At 38.1% G+C, this 15,414-nt stretch overlaps 1 protein-coding gene across 1 annotated transcript in view; it reads left to right on the forward strand.

Annotated features, from left to right (window-relative positions):
* Positions 1 to 15,414, forward strand: part of LOC136878912 (NHL repeat-containing protein 2) — a 109,372-nt gene that overhangs the window by 37,889 nt on the left and 56,069 nt on the right. Inside the window, exon 7 of the mRNA XM_067152516.2 lies at positions 7,425 to 7,650. Coding sequence (XP_067008617.2) covers positions 7,425 to 7,650 — 226 coding nt within the window. The remainder of the gene's footprint in view (positions 1 to 7,424; positions 7,651 to 15,414) is intronic.

Genomic DNA, 15,414 nt, shown 5'->3' on the forward strand with positions numbered 1-15,414 from the left:
CAGCACACCTCTTCATTTCTGCACAAACAGTGGTAAGATCATCCCACAGCTTGTGAGCATACGGGTAAGATGATCCCTTCAGTACTGTGAGTGCTGCATTAATTTTTACAGATATCTGTGACACAAACTTTATCTGAACTTTCAGCAACAGAAGCATATCCTGATCTGTAAACATTTCCAACACTGAATGGCCACTGCTATTTAGGGAATTCTCATCAAGAGAGCTAAAGAACTCTACCAGGGGTGTGAAGTGCTTGTCAAGATACTGGACTGAGCGAAACCAAGAGTTCCATCGGGTGATGACAGGAGCTGGGAACAACAGTGCATTCAAATCGGGGAAATTATCTTGCAAAAAATTTAGATAGGAGTTCTTCAACTTCCTACAGTGGAGAAAAGCCATCTTAAGTTTTGAAACTAAATTGTTCAACTGTGACAGTTCCTTGAGAATAACATCGCCCACAAGATGCAACTTATGTGCAAAGCATTGGAAGTGAAGAAGATGGTCCCCAATAATTGTATGTAATGCCTGGAAACATGTACCCATGTATCTGGCAGAGTCTGACACGAAACCCAGCACGTTTTCATAATCAATATTATAGTCTTTCAGAGCATCAATGATGGCTCGGCTGCATGATGTCCCGTTAGAGGTATCAAAAAATGAACAGCTTGCCAAATAAACTTAATGTTCAGCAGTTGGCGTGATCATTCTGAATAGAACAGCAAAGACACATCTTCCTCGGCTGTCTGACGTCTCGTCCGCGATTACTACAATGGGCTTCCCGTCCAATGCAGCATTCACCTCTGCCTTTGCTGAATCTCCGCAACGTGGAACATAATCTCTGCTAAGGGTACTGACTTGAGGCAGATCTCCTGATCCTGGGACGTACCTATGGGGCCAATAACATTTCGTTAAACATGCTAATAATAATAATAATAATAATAATAATAATAATAATAATAATAAAGTTTAGAGGTAAGGACAAATACTTAAAGATTTGGTGTAGTGCTGGCCTAGCGAATCACTGAATGAGTTTTAAAGCTTTTCGCTATAAACTTCCATTTATATACATGGAAACAAGCTATTATTTTACATCCTAGATGGTCTGTTAAATTGCAACATTTTAAAATAATGTCCATCCATGTTTGTTTGGTTTTTTGGTTGAAAATTTGAATAACCTAACCTAAAATTCCATGTGAAATCGTCATATTCGAAAACGTGCATCTACGTGGTTTTTGGTACAAAGTTTACCTAACCTAAAATTTAACAAGGCCGTATAGCAATAGTAATACTTAAAAACAACCATCCACGTGGTTCTCTTTGGAGGGGGGAAGAGGAATATAGGCTAGTTTATGAATATTGCACAGTCAGGTAGGCTATACCACTCAAGATGGTGTAAATGTATTAACACAAATATAAATAATGCCCAAAAATATGTCTGAAATCGACACTTACTTTTCAAGGTAGTCTCGGAAAGCAGGATGGTCCAGCTTGTGGATGGGGATATTAGTCTGCAGGCACATCTTCACAGTATCCTCGATGAACGTTTGTTTGTCGGTTTTTGCTCGTTTTGCCTTTCCATCCATTTCTACTATCGTGGCTTGCCGCTTGATGCCACGCTGTTCACATGCTGGTTGAGATAAAAATCGCTCCTTTAGTAGCACATGGTTTTTGCTCTTGCAGTGTTTATCCAAAACATCTTTCTTCTTCCATTCAAGCCTTTGATTGCAAAGTCGGCACATCAATATATCTGTATCGCTTATATAAAAATGTTCCGATTTGTAACTCTCGGCACGCTGTTTTATCGTCACTTCGTTTCTACCCATGGCTAACGGACAATAAATCGCTACCGTACTTTAAAACCGAACTACTCAGCACCTATGTCGAGAATAACCAACTATGATCAAGCGTCAACACAAAGTGAGTGAACGCGTATGCTTGAAAGTGATACCTAGGTTCCCTAGTGCTGAATCGGTAGACCTCAGTTATCTTCGAGATTCGTATTGGCAACCTTTGAAACACAAACTATGAATCGAGTAGGTATCGCCGCGCGTACTCCATTAAGCTGTGTGATTGTTTATTCTTTGCATGGCTCTTTGGCCGTTGGAAGATAGTCTACACATTGAAAGATTTACGGCGCCGTAATAATTCTTTTCACTGAAATAAATAACCACATATATCTTATTTTTAAGAAAAAGCATCGTTTTTAAAAAGACGTGTTTATTTCGGATAAAACCGAGAATTTCGCATAAATTGTGTAATTTCGCATTTTGAACCAATTTCACATTTTATCGCTAATTCGAAATCGCTAAAAACCACTCGCAGGGGTCATATAAGGTGAAGGCACATACACTGACAAAGTTTAAACATATTTCGCATTTATCGCAAATGCTAAAAACCACAAACTCTACTTATCGGCTTTTGTGATTAGACCCAGTCCTCTTTACAAGCTAGCACAGTTCATTCAAACATTTCTTGCTAAAAATTACAAATTTTTTTCAAATAATTCTATTAAGAACACCACAGAATTAATTAATAGATTGGATCATCTTGTTCTTCATCCCTTTCACACCATGTACTCTTTTGATATAGTTAACATGTTTCCCAGTATAAATAGCAATGCACTTTTTCTCATCATCAAGAAGAATCTTCTTGCTAATAGTCAACTCAGTAAGCTAGAAGTTCTAAATTTTATGAGTCTTCTCAGCTTGCTGATTAACAATAATTACTTTACTTTCAATAATATCATTTGTAAGCAGAATGGTCTGGCAGTGGGGTCACTGGCCTCGGGGATTTTGGCAGAGATTTATTTAGATTTCCTGGAAAATAATGCTATAGTCAACAATTTAACGTTCAGTAATATCCATTTCTGGGCCAGATATGTGGACGATAGTTTTGTAATTCTCGATGAACGGTCCACAGATGCAAAATCTACCCTTGATAATCTCAACAGTTGAGATCAAGATATAAAATTTACCTTAGAATCCGAGAAGAATAATCATTTAAATTTTTTGGACTTAACAATTACTCGATCACTTTCTTCTTTTTCATATAATATCTATAGAAAGCCTACTCAGACTGCTATCACCATCAGGAATGACTCTTCCCATCCTCAGACTCATAAAAATGCTACCTACAATAGTCTGGTTAACAGAGCCTTTAGAGTTCCTATGTCAAAAAAGAATTTAAATAAAGAACTCAATTTAATTTGTGCGATAGCTAAAAACATTTTCAAGGATGTCTTCATTGAGAGAATCATTACAAGTTTAAGTACCATCCTAATACTACCCTTTTGAGAAGAAAACTCAAAGTTAGTACTTTTTCGACCTTCATTTTTACAAATAAAATACACAGTATCACCAACGTCTTCAAAAAGCATAACACTGAGATTTCTTATCGAACTAATAATAGAAGCATTGACATCCTGCATAACTCCACTTCAATAAATAATAATAATAATAATAATCGTATGGCCTCAGCTACCTTGTGCAGACATTTCAATTTGACGCCATCTGGCTGTCTGCTCGTCAATTTCGACGTTCCGTTTTATTCTAGGGCCCCACTAGATGGCAGACCGAGTAAACCGAAACTCTCTTGGGCGTCTATGGCTGAGATTTAATGAATTTTGTCGGGTAAACATCAAATGTGTCACCAGAGATCTTTTACATGCCGACATCGTACGACATGGAGTGTCGAATGGACTTTTTTCCGCCCTTCAAAAATCCGACTACCTCTGCCGGGTTTGAACCCGCTATCTTGGGATCCGGAGGCCGACACTCTACCGCTGATCCACAGAGGCAGCTACTTCAATAAATAAAAATGTTTTTCATAGTTCCGGAGTGTACAGATTATGCTGTCATGACTGCAGTAGTTCTTATCTTGGACAAACAGGAAGAAATTTTAAAATCAGATACGCAGAACCGTTAATGCCGTCAGATACAATAGGTTTTCGGCAGTGGGGCAGCATATAAAAAATTTTCATCATAATTTTACTAACATTGATCAGGATCTCACAGTTTTACAAGTTCTCAATAAAGGTACTTTGCTTGACATCACTGAGAGTTGTTTCATTCACCTTGATCGATATTTTAATTCTGGTTTAAATCTCAACGATATTTCTGAGAAACCAAAAGTATTATTCGATTTTTTGATAGCATTTTTCAGACTCAGAAAAGTTTCCAATAGCAAATCAGTCTTTCAAAGCATACAGAAAATGTTCTCACGCCACGCCCTCTCACCGAATTGTCCTACATAGTTCCCCTCTCTCTTCCCTCCTTCTTTCCTTGCCTTTAACTCTAAGCCCCTCCTTATCCTCTTCCTTTCCCTGCCTATCCTGCTATTTCCCCGCAATACCTCCTCTGATAAACTTCTCCCCCTTCCCCTCCAACACAGGCACATTGCTCACGGTGTCTTTCGACTTTCAGTGTCTTCTCTAACATCTGATTACACACATAATACACGCCGCCAGAGGTGAGTCTCATATTCACGTTAATTTCTTAGGACAGGACCTTATCTTTTTTTCAAGAGTTTTTCTTAACATCCCCCTCTTTTTTATTTATCTGCTTCAGGTCCCATTTTGAACCAAGAATATCGTTTAGCGCCCCGGGAAAACACGGCGTCCTCCTCATTTTCAGTTAAAATTTGCTATAGAATACTTAGTAGACCGAAACCAGCCACAATTTCTTAAGTTAAAGAAGACATGCATTTTACTACATAAAAAAACAGAGTTTCAAGTTCCTTCATGTTCTCTTTAGATTTAAAATCTGTTACGTCTTAAGACTGGTTAACCTATTTTAACGACCGATCTTTTTCAATCAGTGGTAAAACAAAATATTTTTTTATTGAAGTTCTTAATATTTGCACCACTTACTTCAAGACTCGGTGAATGTTCATCAAGAAGCTCATACAAATATTCTCATTAAAAAGGAAATATGGTGTTGGACTTTTAAGATAGTGATATATAAGTTATTGTCCTCGGTTCATTGTTAATCTAGTCACATATCATTCATAGTTTTTAAGATTTTGTGAACTCTTGTTAAGAGGACGTTTACACAAAGCTTTAAGATAATTGGTGCTATATATTTTTTAGAAGAGTGAACTTTTAGGTTAATGTTATAAGCTAATGTTAACAGCTCATGTTTTTAATCAAGTCATTCCTCCTATCATTTATAAGATTTGTGTACACTTTTATGCATTGTTTTTGCAACCTTAAGTTGTGATTGTATGTTTTTCTGATTTTGTGGCCCAAGATTATGCACACCAGCATCGAAACCGGTCCCATGAATAATAAAATGTTATAATTCATTTTATAACATTGTATTGTATTGAATAGGTGGATCCCACTTTTTTGTTCCCATTAGATTCTCGGTTCAATACAGATTTAATATGAAGTTTTTAAACTTGAAGTAAGCATAACCCTTCAGAGAAATAAATTGCCAGATGATGCAGTTTTATGCAGTTTTCTGACCAGTGGGGTGACAGCTTGTTGTAATTTAAAATTTGGTCCAGTGTGAATGCGGTCTTAGAGTCTTCAGGATTGCGCTCAATGGTGCCCATTCTTCTTCTTATTCTCCTCCTCCTTATTGTTTCATATAGGCCGACTAAGGACCACGATATTCAGTTGTTGCGTTTGGGTTTGGTTTTTAATGTGTGCCCAGTAATTGTGCATCCTATGGCTGGGTTGTTCTTTTCTGTCCTTTGTCCGGAGGGTACTTGCCTTCCTTCATGGTGGTTTGTCCTGGAACCTCTTTTCTTTAAGCACCTTCCTGAAATATGTCCGGGCTTTTAAGCCTCTTTCTGTTCTAGTTCCTGCAGATCTTTGTTTACTTCCGTCCTAATCCCTCAGCAATGTGGCTTCTGCCCAGGAAAGAGTTGCACAGAGCAGATTTTACTTCTAACCCAGCACATTGAGGACGGGTTTGAAATGAAGAAGATCACTGGTGTGGATTTTGTGGATATTTCAGCTGCCTATGATGCAGTAAATCACAGGATATTATTACACAAGCTTTATAGAATGATTACAGACATCTAGGTAACCAAGATGATAGCTACTTTCCTGGAAAATTGTCACTTTTATGTTGAATTCCAAGGACGCCGAAGCAGATGGAGAAATCAAAGGAATGAACTGCCTCAAGGCAGTGTACTGGCTCCTATTCTTATCAACATCTATACTAATGACCAGCCATTACCAGAAAATACTAAAAGCTTTATCTATGCTGATGACCTTGCACTTACTCCTCAAACTGATACCTTTGATGAAGCAGAGAACCAGAAGATACTAAAAGCTTTATCTATGCCGATGACCTTGCACTTACTCCTCAAATTGATACCTTTGATGAAGCAGAGATCTCTTTAACTGCTGCATTAGAAGAGCTAGGTACCTATTATGAGAAAAACCAACTCAAACCAAATCCAGCTTAGACTCAAATTTGTGCATTCCATCTGTGGCATGCACAGGCCTCTCAGAAACTCAAAGTACTATGGAAAGGGAACTTACTGGAACACTGCTTTATACCAAAGTACCTGGGAGTTATGCTGGATCACACATTAACATATAAGAAACATTGCCAAAACTTAAAACAAAAGATAGCTGCTAGAAACAACATTCTACAAAAATTGTCAGGAACAAGTTGGGGAACACAACCACAAACAATTAGAACATCAGCTCTAGCTCTATGCTACTCTGCAGGAGAATATGCTTCCCCGATTTGGTACAGGTCAGCTCATACAAAGCAGGTTGACGTCGCTCTAAACGAAAGCTGCAGGATCATTACTGGATGTTTGAAACCTACACCCATTGAGAAGATCCAAATTTTAGCTGGTATTGCTCCCGGTGAGATTCATAGGGAGGTAGCAGCTAACAAAGAAGGGCTCCAATCATCTTCAGAAGCACATCCTCTCTACGGATACCACTCAGCCACACACAGGCTACAATCTAGAAAAAGTTTTCTCTGCACATCAGTTAACCTTGAAGGGAAGGCAGAGAATGCTAGGGTCAAAATGTGGAAAGAAAGAATCAACCACCTTTCCAACTGGATAGAGCCGAAGAAAAGTCTTCCATGTGGACACCAGGAGAAGTGGACAGTATGGAAAGCCCTTAACAGACTCCGTACAGAAGTCGGCAGAACAAAAGTAAATTTGTGGAAGTGGGGTATCTCAAGTGATTCATCACTTTGTGTCTGCAGTGCTAAAGGAACACGTAACATGCTGTTGTTGTGGGGTGTTCATAGCTTTTAAATTCCAATTCCTTGTTACTCGTCTTAAGTTGACCCATTGTTAGTACCTCTCCTTTTCTTCTATGTTGTATTTCTTTTATTCCTATTTAATATTATTCTTTCAAACATGAAGTGTCTGTTGTTCAAATAGAGCTAAGTTATATTTTAAGTAATGCTTTATAATAATATACAGTGTATGTTTTAAATGGCAGGAAATATGCAGCAGGCACTTGCGTAGCTATTGCTGGTAATGGCAAGGAACAGAACCATAACAATGCCTATCCCCATGCAGCAGCTTTTGCTCAACCCTCTGGTCTCGCCTTGGCAGAGCAATTGCAAGCAGTGTTCATTGCAGACAGTGAAAGTTCCAGTGTTCGTAAGCTGTCTCTCACTGATGGAAGAGTTTCTGCAGTTGTTGGAGGCGACAGAAATCCTTTTGTAAGAATACTGTACTTTTATTACTAGCTATCTGACAATTTCTTAATTTTATAACTTCTTATGTACACACTTACTCTTTTCATGTTAAATCACCACTCCCATGATTTTTGTAATTGTAATGAAAATGAACAAACAAGAATATGAACGTAAACTGCTTTACAAACCAAGCATCAGAGGTTAACAATGGAACATCTCAAGAAAACAGCCCAAAATGTATTGAATTAGGAAAAAAATCATCAAGAACATGCTTGCAATGGCCACCACAGGAACAGTGAGGATGCCCAACATATTTAAGTCATGATTTTCTATTGGTTCTAGAGCGAATGACTGACCAACGAAGTGGAAAAGCAAGTCTTGTTTTCATAGACATGTGATGACTAGGAACCGGATTTTTTGAAAATGCATATGCGCTTATTTTGTGGGTTTATTGGATTTATTGCATGTTCTAAACATAACGGCAAATTACAGCATATTTATTTGTAATTAAATATAATTTAAAACATCTTGAGCAAAACTGGGTTTGCCTGCTTGTTGGACATCCCTTGTAAGGAACTTTCTGAGTAACAGATAATGAGATAACAACATTTTACACAAGCATGCTGCCTGGCTATTTCAAGAAAGAGATGGGATGGGTCATTCCTTTCACTATCTGGGCAGTCAGTAGCCCAGGGTTAGTTTTGTGAGGACTTTCTTCAGTTGATCTGTTACTTTATTCATAGTCTGCTTATCCTTTACTCAAAATGCCTAAAGAGAAAAGCAGCAGAAAGTATTTATTAAATCAGTGGGTGTCAGGTAATAGTGATTATTCAGCTGATGGCGTTGTCGTCTATTGTTAAGTATGCACGAAGGAAGTGAAATGTGAAAATAAATTTCAACGTGAACAACATGCAAAAACTACTGCACATGTTATGGCATAGGAGAGAAAGAATAGCAATACACTAAAACTACTACTTATGCATGTAAAACTGAAACCTCCACTTTATAAATTTTCAGTCGATCTTTGTAAGGCTTTAGTATGCAGCAATATTCCACAGAATAAATTAAACAATCCAGTTCTACTATCATTCCTGAAGAAATGTTCTGTAAAGCAAAATATCCTAGGACTAGAGAAGATTCATAATTAGTCAGTACTCGAATCGAATGGAATCAGGGTGTCTTTGCCAGATGAATGTTCAGAACCTTTGGTGCAAGTGTATCAATTTTGTCCCATCACTTCACTTGATGTGGAAAGGTCATTCTCAGCCTATAAACTTGTTTTGATAGACACTAGGCTTAATTTGTTTCTAGAAAACATTGAGAAACTTGCAGTGAAATGTGATGCTTCTTTCTTCAGTATGTATCAAAGTGAAAGAATAAAATTGGTTTATTCTTAAGTACATATTTTTCATCTTTTAATGCATTCTTTACATTTTTAGTGCAACACGCATATTTTAATTGGTTTTAATCCGGTCCCTAGTGATGACATTGTTAATGATGTCAGAGGGCAGTGCACAGGGGAATTTGCAAATTATGGAGACTCTTTTCAGCTGTCTGGGAGGGCGGGGGGTGAGGAGGGAGTGATTAGCTTGGTAACTTAGCTGCTGGCTTCCCCACCTGGGAGGTTGAGGTTCAAATCCTGGTTGATTCTGAGTTGAGATTTTCATCTCAGATATCACATAGCATCAAGAAGGGCATCTGGCCTTAAACCCATGGCCGAAACCAAAATGAACCTGAGTGGCTCCAATGAACCCAGAAAGCTGAAGGAAGTTTTTTCAGCTGTCTGTGGTCAGTGAGTATTCAAGTGTGTAGGTGTTGTGAGATTGCATCATTTTGCAACAGTGTGATTTACCAGAATTTGTAGCAAGGAGAGCTGTAGGAGGGATGGAAGCTGGGTAACTAGTGATGGCTGCAGCCATGTTATTCCTAGACGTTGGACATGATTTCAGACAAAAGGAAATATTCGAAGAGGACAAGGCTGTATTACAACAGAGGATGACTGTTTTATCTCATTTACCACCATGTTGGGAGGACCAACATGGGTCTACGTTACTTAGGAGTAGTATCATTCTGTGAGGAACACCATAGGTCTGGGCATTGCCTGTGATTATAGTGTTCGTGTGAGAGAATGTGCCATACGCTGCACTGGAATGTGTTATTTTTCCTGTATTCAAAATGGTTCTGGGGTACCTAATAGTAGTACCACTATATGAGGAACACCATGGGTCTACATTGCCTGTGATTAGTACAGCTATGTGAGGAACCATGCAGGATTGTGCATCGCCCGTGTTTAGTACCACTACGTGAGGAAAACCCTGGATCTGTGTTGCTTGTGGGTGGTACCATAATGTGTGATTCACCGTGGGTCTACAGTATATTGTCTATTATTTTTACCACTACGTGAGGAACACCACATATTTAGCCGGTGACCATGATTAGCCCCACTATATGAGGAACACCATGGGTCTGCATTGTTTGTGTGTGGTACCCTTATGTGAGGAACACCAAGGGTCTTTGTTACCGTGATGTGTGACTTACCATGGGTCTACATTACCTGTGATTAGTACCACTATGGGAGGAACACCATGGTTCTGCTTTATCAGTGATTAGTATTATTATGAGGTTCCAGTGATTTGGATTTTGGACCTCTTTGGACAACAAGCATCATCTCAGAAAATAAGGCATTGTGAATTAGATCCACTGATTGTTTTGGATTCGTGGTAATTTTTTCATCATCATCATTTTAGATTCTAGTCAGTGGATACATTTTGAAGTTTATAATTATTGTTTGTCCAACTCGTTGGCTGAATGGTCACCGTACTGGCCTTCGGTTCAGAGGATCCCGGGTTCGATTCCTGGCCGGGTCGGGGATTTTAACGTTCATTGGTTAATTCCACTGGCTCAGGGACTGGGTGTTTGTGCTGTCCCCAACATCCCTGCAACTCACACACTACACATAACACTATCCTCCAACCACAAAATCATGCAGGTACCTACATATGGCAGATGCTGCCCACCCTCATCATAGGGTCTGCCTCACAAGGGGTGCACTCGGCTAGAAATAGCCATACAAAATTAAATTAAAAATTAAATTATTGTTTCATTTCGTTGCACCTCATACCTTTAGGGACCGGTGACCTAGCTGTTAGGCCCCTTTAAACAACAATCATGATCATCATCACCTATTATATTAGTTTAACAGGAAGTAATATAGCTATTTAGAAGGTTGTTTAAAATAAAAGAGAATACAGTTTGATCCTTACTAGGAGGGGTCCCAAATCCTATGTACGTGTTACAATTCGCATTGAGTTATTTCTGCAATAAAGATTTTTCTTCTACAAGAGAAATAAATTCTAAAGAAAAAATGGATCTATTTTTCATTGTAATAAAGACATCTCTTGATTATAAATGAGAACAGCAATGATTGTGACACGTGCAATAATTTTGATCGCGATACTCATTCTCCAACCTGAAGCGATGATGAAGAACCAAGTTTGAGACTCGAGCATAAATTCCTGGAATCTAGTGATGCACCAAGTCTGACTTCGTGTAAGTTATCAAATTCCAGCTATCTTCCTAGTCCAGAAAAGAAACCTAAAGGACCCACTATGAGCAATGCTTGTAAGAAAAAAACTGAAGTTCTGGATTAATGAAGGTGGCAAGAAGCAGCAGTTTTTTACAAACATTCGGAAGTGCTTTCACTTGGTTACATCAGTACGTTGTGCTCGTTCGCACGTCCACGACAGATTACAAAATGGCGCCGACCTAAGGTATGGGCCTAGTAATCTAAAGCAAGCATGGAATAGTCGCCTGCTAAGATGTCTCAGAGGGCCATATATTTCACGGAATGGTAATGTTTTCGAGTAAGATGGACAGTGGACGGTGCACAGTATTGTTTTCAAAAAAATAGAAAAAGTTTATTATTGAAAATCTTCATCTTGAAATTTGCACGGCATCGAGAGCGGACGCAATTACCGTAATCGTAATATTTGATTTGGAGAAGCAAAGGACTGCGCATATAAAAGAAAGGAAAGAATACGACGATTAAATAAGAATAAAGTATCAGTCTTCACCAAAATTCAAACGGTTAAGACGAAAATAAAAGTACTGAAGTCGATACGTAAGAAATTGCGAAGACGACGAGGAGCTACGAAATAAATTAAAATTTAAGGATAAACGACGTCAATAGTAAAATGGCAACATATCGTAATATTACTAGCTTCGATTTTGAGATTGTCAAGAAGATGATCAAGATGATGCACTGAATTCACATGATGGACCGACCTGGGAACAATTCATCTTACCATACGACCAGGAAATGACGAGGAAGGCGACGGGTAACCATCCTACCGAGCCATGACGAAAAGAAGGCGACGGGTAACCAGATAATACTACCAGAGCGGAGGAGCGGATGACGTTCCAGATGTCTTACCCGTGACCGAACCGAAGACCCATCTACATCCAATGGGAATGGAACAGCTGGACCAGGGACAACTATGAGCGAGCTAAGTCATTCATAACATTTTATTGCATAATTTTTGGTTTGCTTACACATGTACCTTAGGTATGTGCTGATGGCTAATTGTAGGCCGATAAGAAGGCAATGCAAGTGATGATTATCATCTAAGTGTGAGATAATTAAGTCATAATTACGAGTTAATAACATAGCAGAAGTTATGCTATATCGGCTAGAATACTTGTAGGAAGCGTGAGTTTTGAAGAGAAATATGAAACAGCTGATTGAATTGACATAATGAGAGATTATAGAGATTTCATTGATGTAATGAATTAAGTTGACGTCACGAATGGATGTGCGCGGTGTAGAAAGAAACATGGAATTACGCATTTGTTGGTTCATAGAAAGGGGCATTGAACTCGTCGATAGGTTATGAGGATCTGCGACTTGTGAATTTTATTAAGAAACAGTGTGGTAGTTTTACGTAGTCGTCAAGTTTGGAACGCGATATATTATTATGGAGGCTACGGTGCTGATATTAGATTGATGTTATAATGAGAATATGAATATGATAATTGAGGAAAGTTACGAGTTATAGATAGTGATTTGAGATGTTTGTTACGCGATGCAGGACCATCGTGTACCTGCAAGTTAAGTTGTGCCACACTACTAGTGAAGTATATGTTTTATTTGCGTAAGAGTGCCCACACCGCAAGAGCTACTTAAGCCAAGGTACGAACTGCATGTATTACTATAGATGTATGCTCGTGACGTAATTGCATTTCAGTGCAGATGTTTTATAATGAATATTAGAATACTTCGACTTTGAATAGCTGTAGATAACCAAAAGCATTACGACACCGATATATATATAAGATGATGTTTGCCAAACCTCGCAGTTAAGCGCTTCCATGTTATTTGCAAGAGAGTAGTGTAGCTTGCATTGTGGTTGAATGTTATTGAAATATAACTATTTAATGGGACATAGAACCGACAAGGGCATGTGTGGGACAGCCAAAGATTATGCTGAAGTTAGATAGATAGCTAGATCAGTTAATATTCTCCGTTTGAACGTACATTTTTTATTTACGAACTTCAACTAGGGAAAGGCAAGAGTAGGAGCCGAATTTAACAGGCACTAGGAAGGAATGCCTTAGTTCATATGTAGTTTCAACGCACAACAAGAGCAGTGCAACAAAATCATGACTTCGGATTTTATTAAAATTTAATTTAAAATATTCAGATTTATTTTCGATTTCCTAAAATTCCATTAGAGCTACTTAAACGAATTCCAATTTATTTACACTTCACTTATCAGTGTATTAGAGATTCATTGCGGCTGGATATTGTATCCAGGTGAGAGTGCTTAAATAAGACCAAAGAAAGTGAACTTTCGGAACGAGTTTATTGTGTCGATGTTTTACTTATATTTAAAATGCGAAGTGGAACTCGGATAAGGTCCAGTGATCTGTTGTAAATGTGTAATTTTTGAATTTCAACTTCACAAAGGAACTGATCATTTCATTAATTTAAATACTGAATATTATTTTTTATTTATCATACGAGCCAGCGCTGACTCATACATATTTTCATACATATTATCAGTCAATTTGAATACTGCGTTACATAATATGGAAATTAGTAATTTAGTATTTTATTAATAAATATTTGGTTGTTTTTCTACAATTGCTGGTGTCATGAGTTCTTTAATTAAGGTCTAGATTGTAAGTTAATGTATAGTGAAGTAAGGAATCGTATAATTAAGTATTCATTTTACCATGGCAAGTTTCTCGAGGTCAAAACTCTAATAAGGTAGTTGGCGGTGATTATTATAATGTCGTAAATAACGATGGGTGACATCCGTGGGTCGGATTTCTCATGGATCCACGTTAAGCGAATTCTACAGTAGGATTACAGGTCCTACTAGCCATAATTAAACCCTGAGGTATCCGCTGACCGACTCCATTTCGTCAAACTAGGCTGCCAAGCGTCGAGTTAGAGAATGGAGGTATCGGGCAAAGAATGTTTAACCCGTTGGTTGCATTAATCGGTCGCCTATCGTGGCGCAGCAACTTAGATTGAGGCATCGGGATAGGTTGCACTGACCAACGGGTTACATTTAATTGGCTGCCCAATCGTGGGGCCTAACTGAAGAGAAATACTCCGCGGCCACATTTAATTGCTGCCCAATCGTGAGGCTATTTAAAAGAAAGACACCGTGGGAGTATAATGCATTAAATTGGAGTACCAACGGTGACCAAAAGTGAAAGACACCGCGGGATCGTCAAGAAAGAGATTGAATATTAGAATATTTCAGCTAGCTCCTATACTGTGACCGAGAAGAGAAGTCGCCGTGGGAACGTATTGTTATGGAATACTATAAGTTCAGATAATATTGATCAACATAGATAATAATATGTAGAGATATTGTATGGAAAGGATTTATTAGGTTTGTAATGTTTGCAAGATATATGACGAGAGTCTGTGATGGAGAAGGGGGTATAATATATATGAGTATAAAGTCATATTAAATGAAATGATCAATGTTGAGGAGTGAATGAGGTTTGTTAAGTGTTTATTTTCCTCTGGTCATATTAATAATATGAGTTAATTTTAACTGATTTTATTTAAAAAAAAATATTGCACATGTTAAAGGCTATGTAGGCTTGTGTATGTAGAAGGTAGGCTAAATGCCATATAGTAATAATTTATTTTCTTCTATTATGATCAGTTCCGGAGTGAATTCAAAATGATAAAATCCGAATTCATGGTCTAGTTGTTCATGGTCTACCTGGTAAGATGATGCTGTTTCCAGCAAGGTCCATCCATATCATAAGTGATTGGAAACAAGAAACTTTAACCTAGTGCACAATAGTGACATAAGAGACTATTTTAGTATAAGTAGTTTAAGGAGCTGTGAATTGTGTTATATATATGTATGTGTATTTATACCCTGTGAACTTAGAGGATTGCTAGGAAATTTAGAGTACCGTAGGAAAATTGAAGAATTGTTAGGGATTTAATGAAAGCATATTAAATAGAATTTTACTTGACGGAAACATGGCGATGCAAGGAAGAATACAGACCAGAAGGGGTCAGGAAGAAGAAATGAGAGAAATACAGGAGAGACACGACGGAACCCCGATGTGGTTCTTAGAGTATTTGAAAAAGCAAGAAGAGAAGGAGAGAAGGCAGGAAGAAGAAAAACAGAAGGAGAGAAAGGAACGCGAAGAGAAGGAGAAAAAGCAGGAAGAAGAAAGACAGAGAGAGAAACATGAACGTGAGAATGAAAGAATAAGGCAGGAAGAGGAGAAGGAAAGAAGACGAGCAGA

Source organism: Anabrus simplex, chromosome 8 (genome assembly GCF_040414725.1).
Source record: "Anabrus simplex isolate iqAnaSimp1 chromosome 8, ASM4041472v1, whole genome shotgun sequence".
Taxonomy (NCBI): domain Eukaryota; kingdom Metazoa; phylum Arthropoda; class Insecta; order Orthoptera; family Tettigoniidae; genus Anabrus; species Anabrus simplex.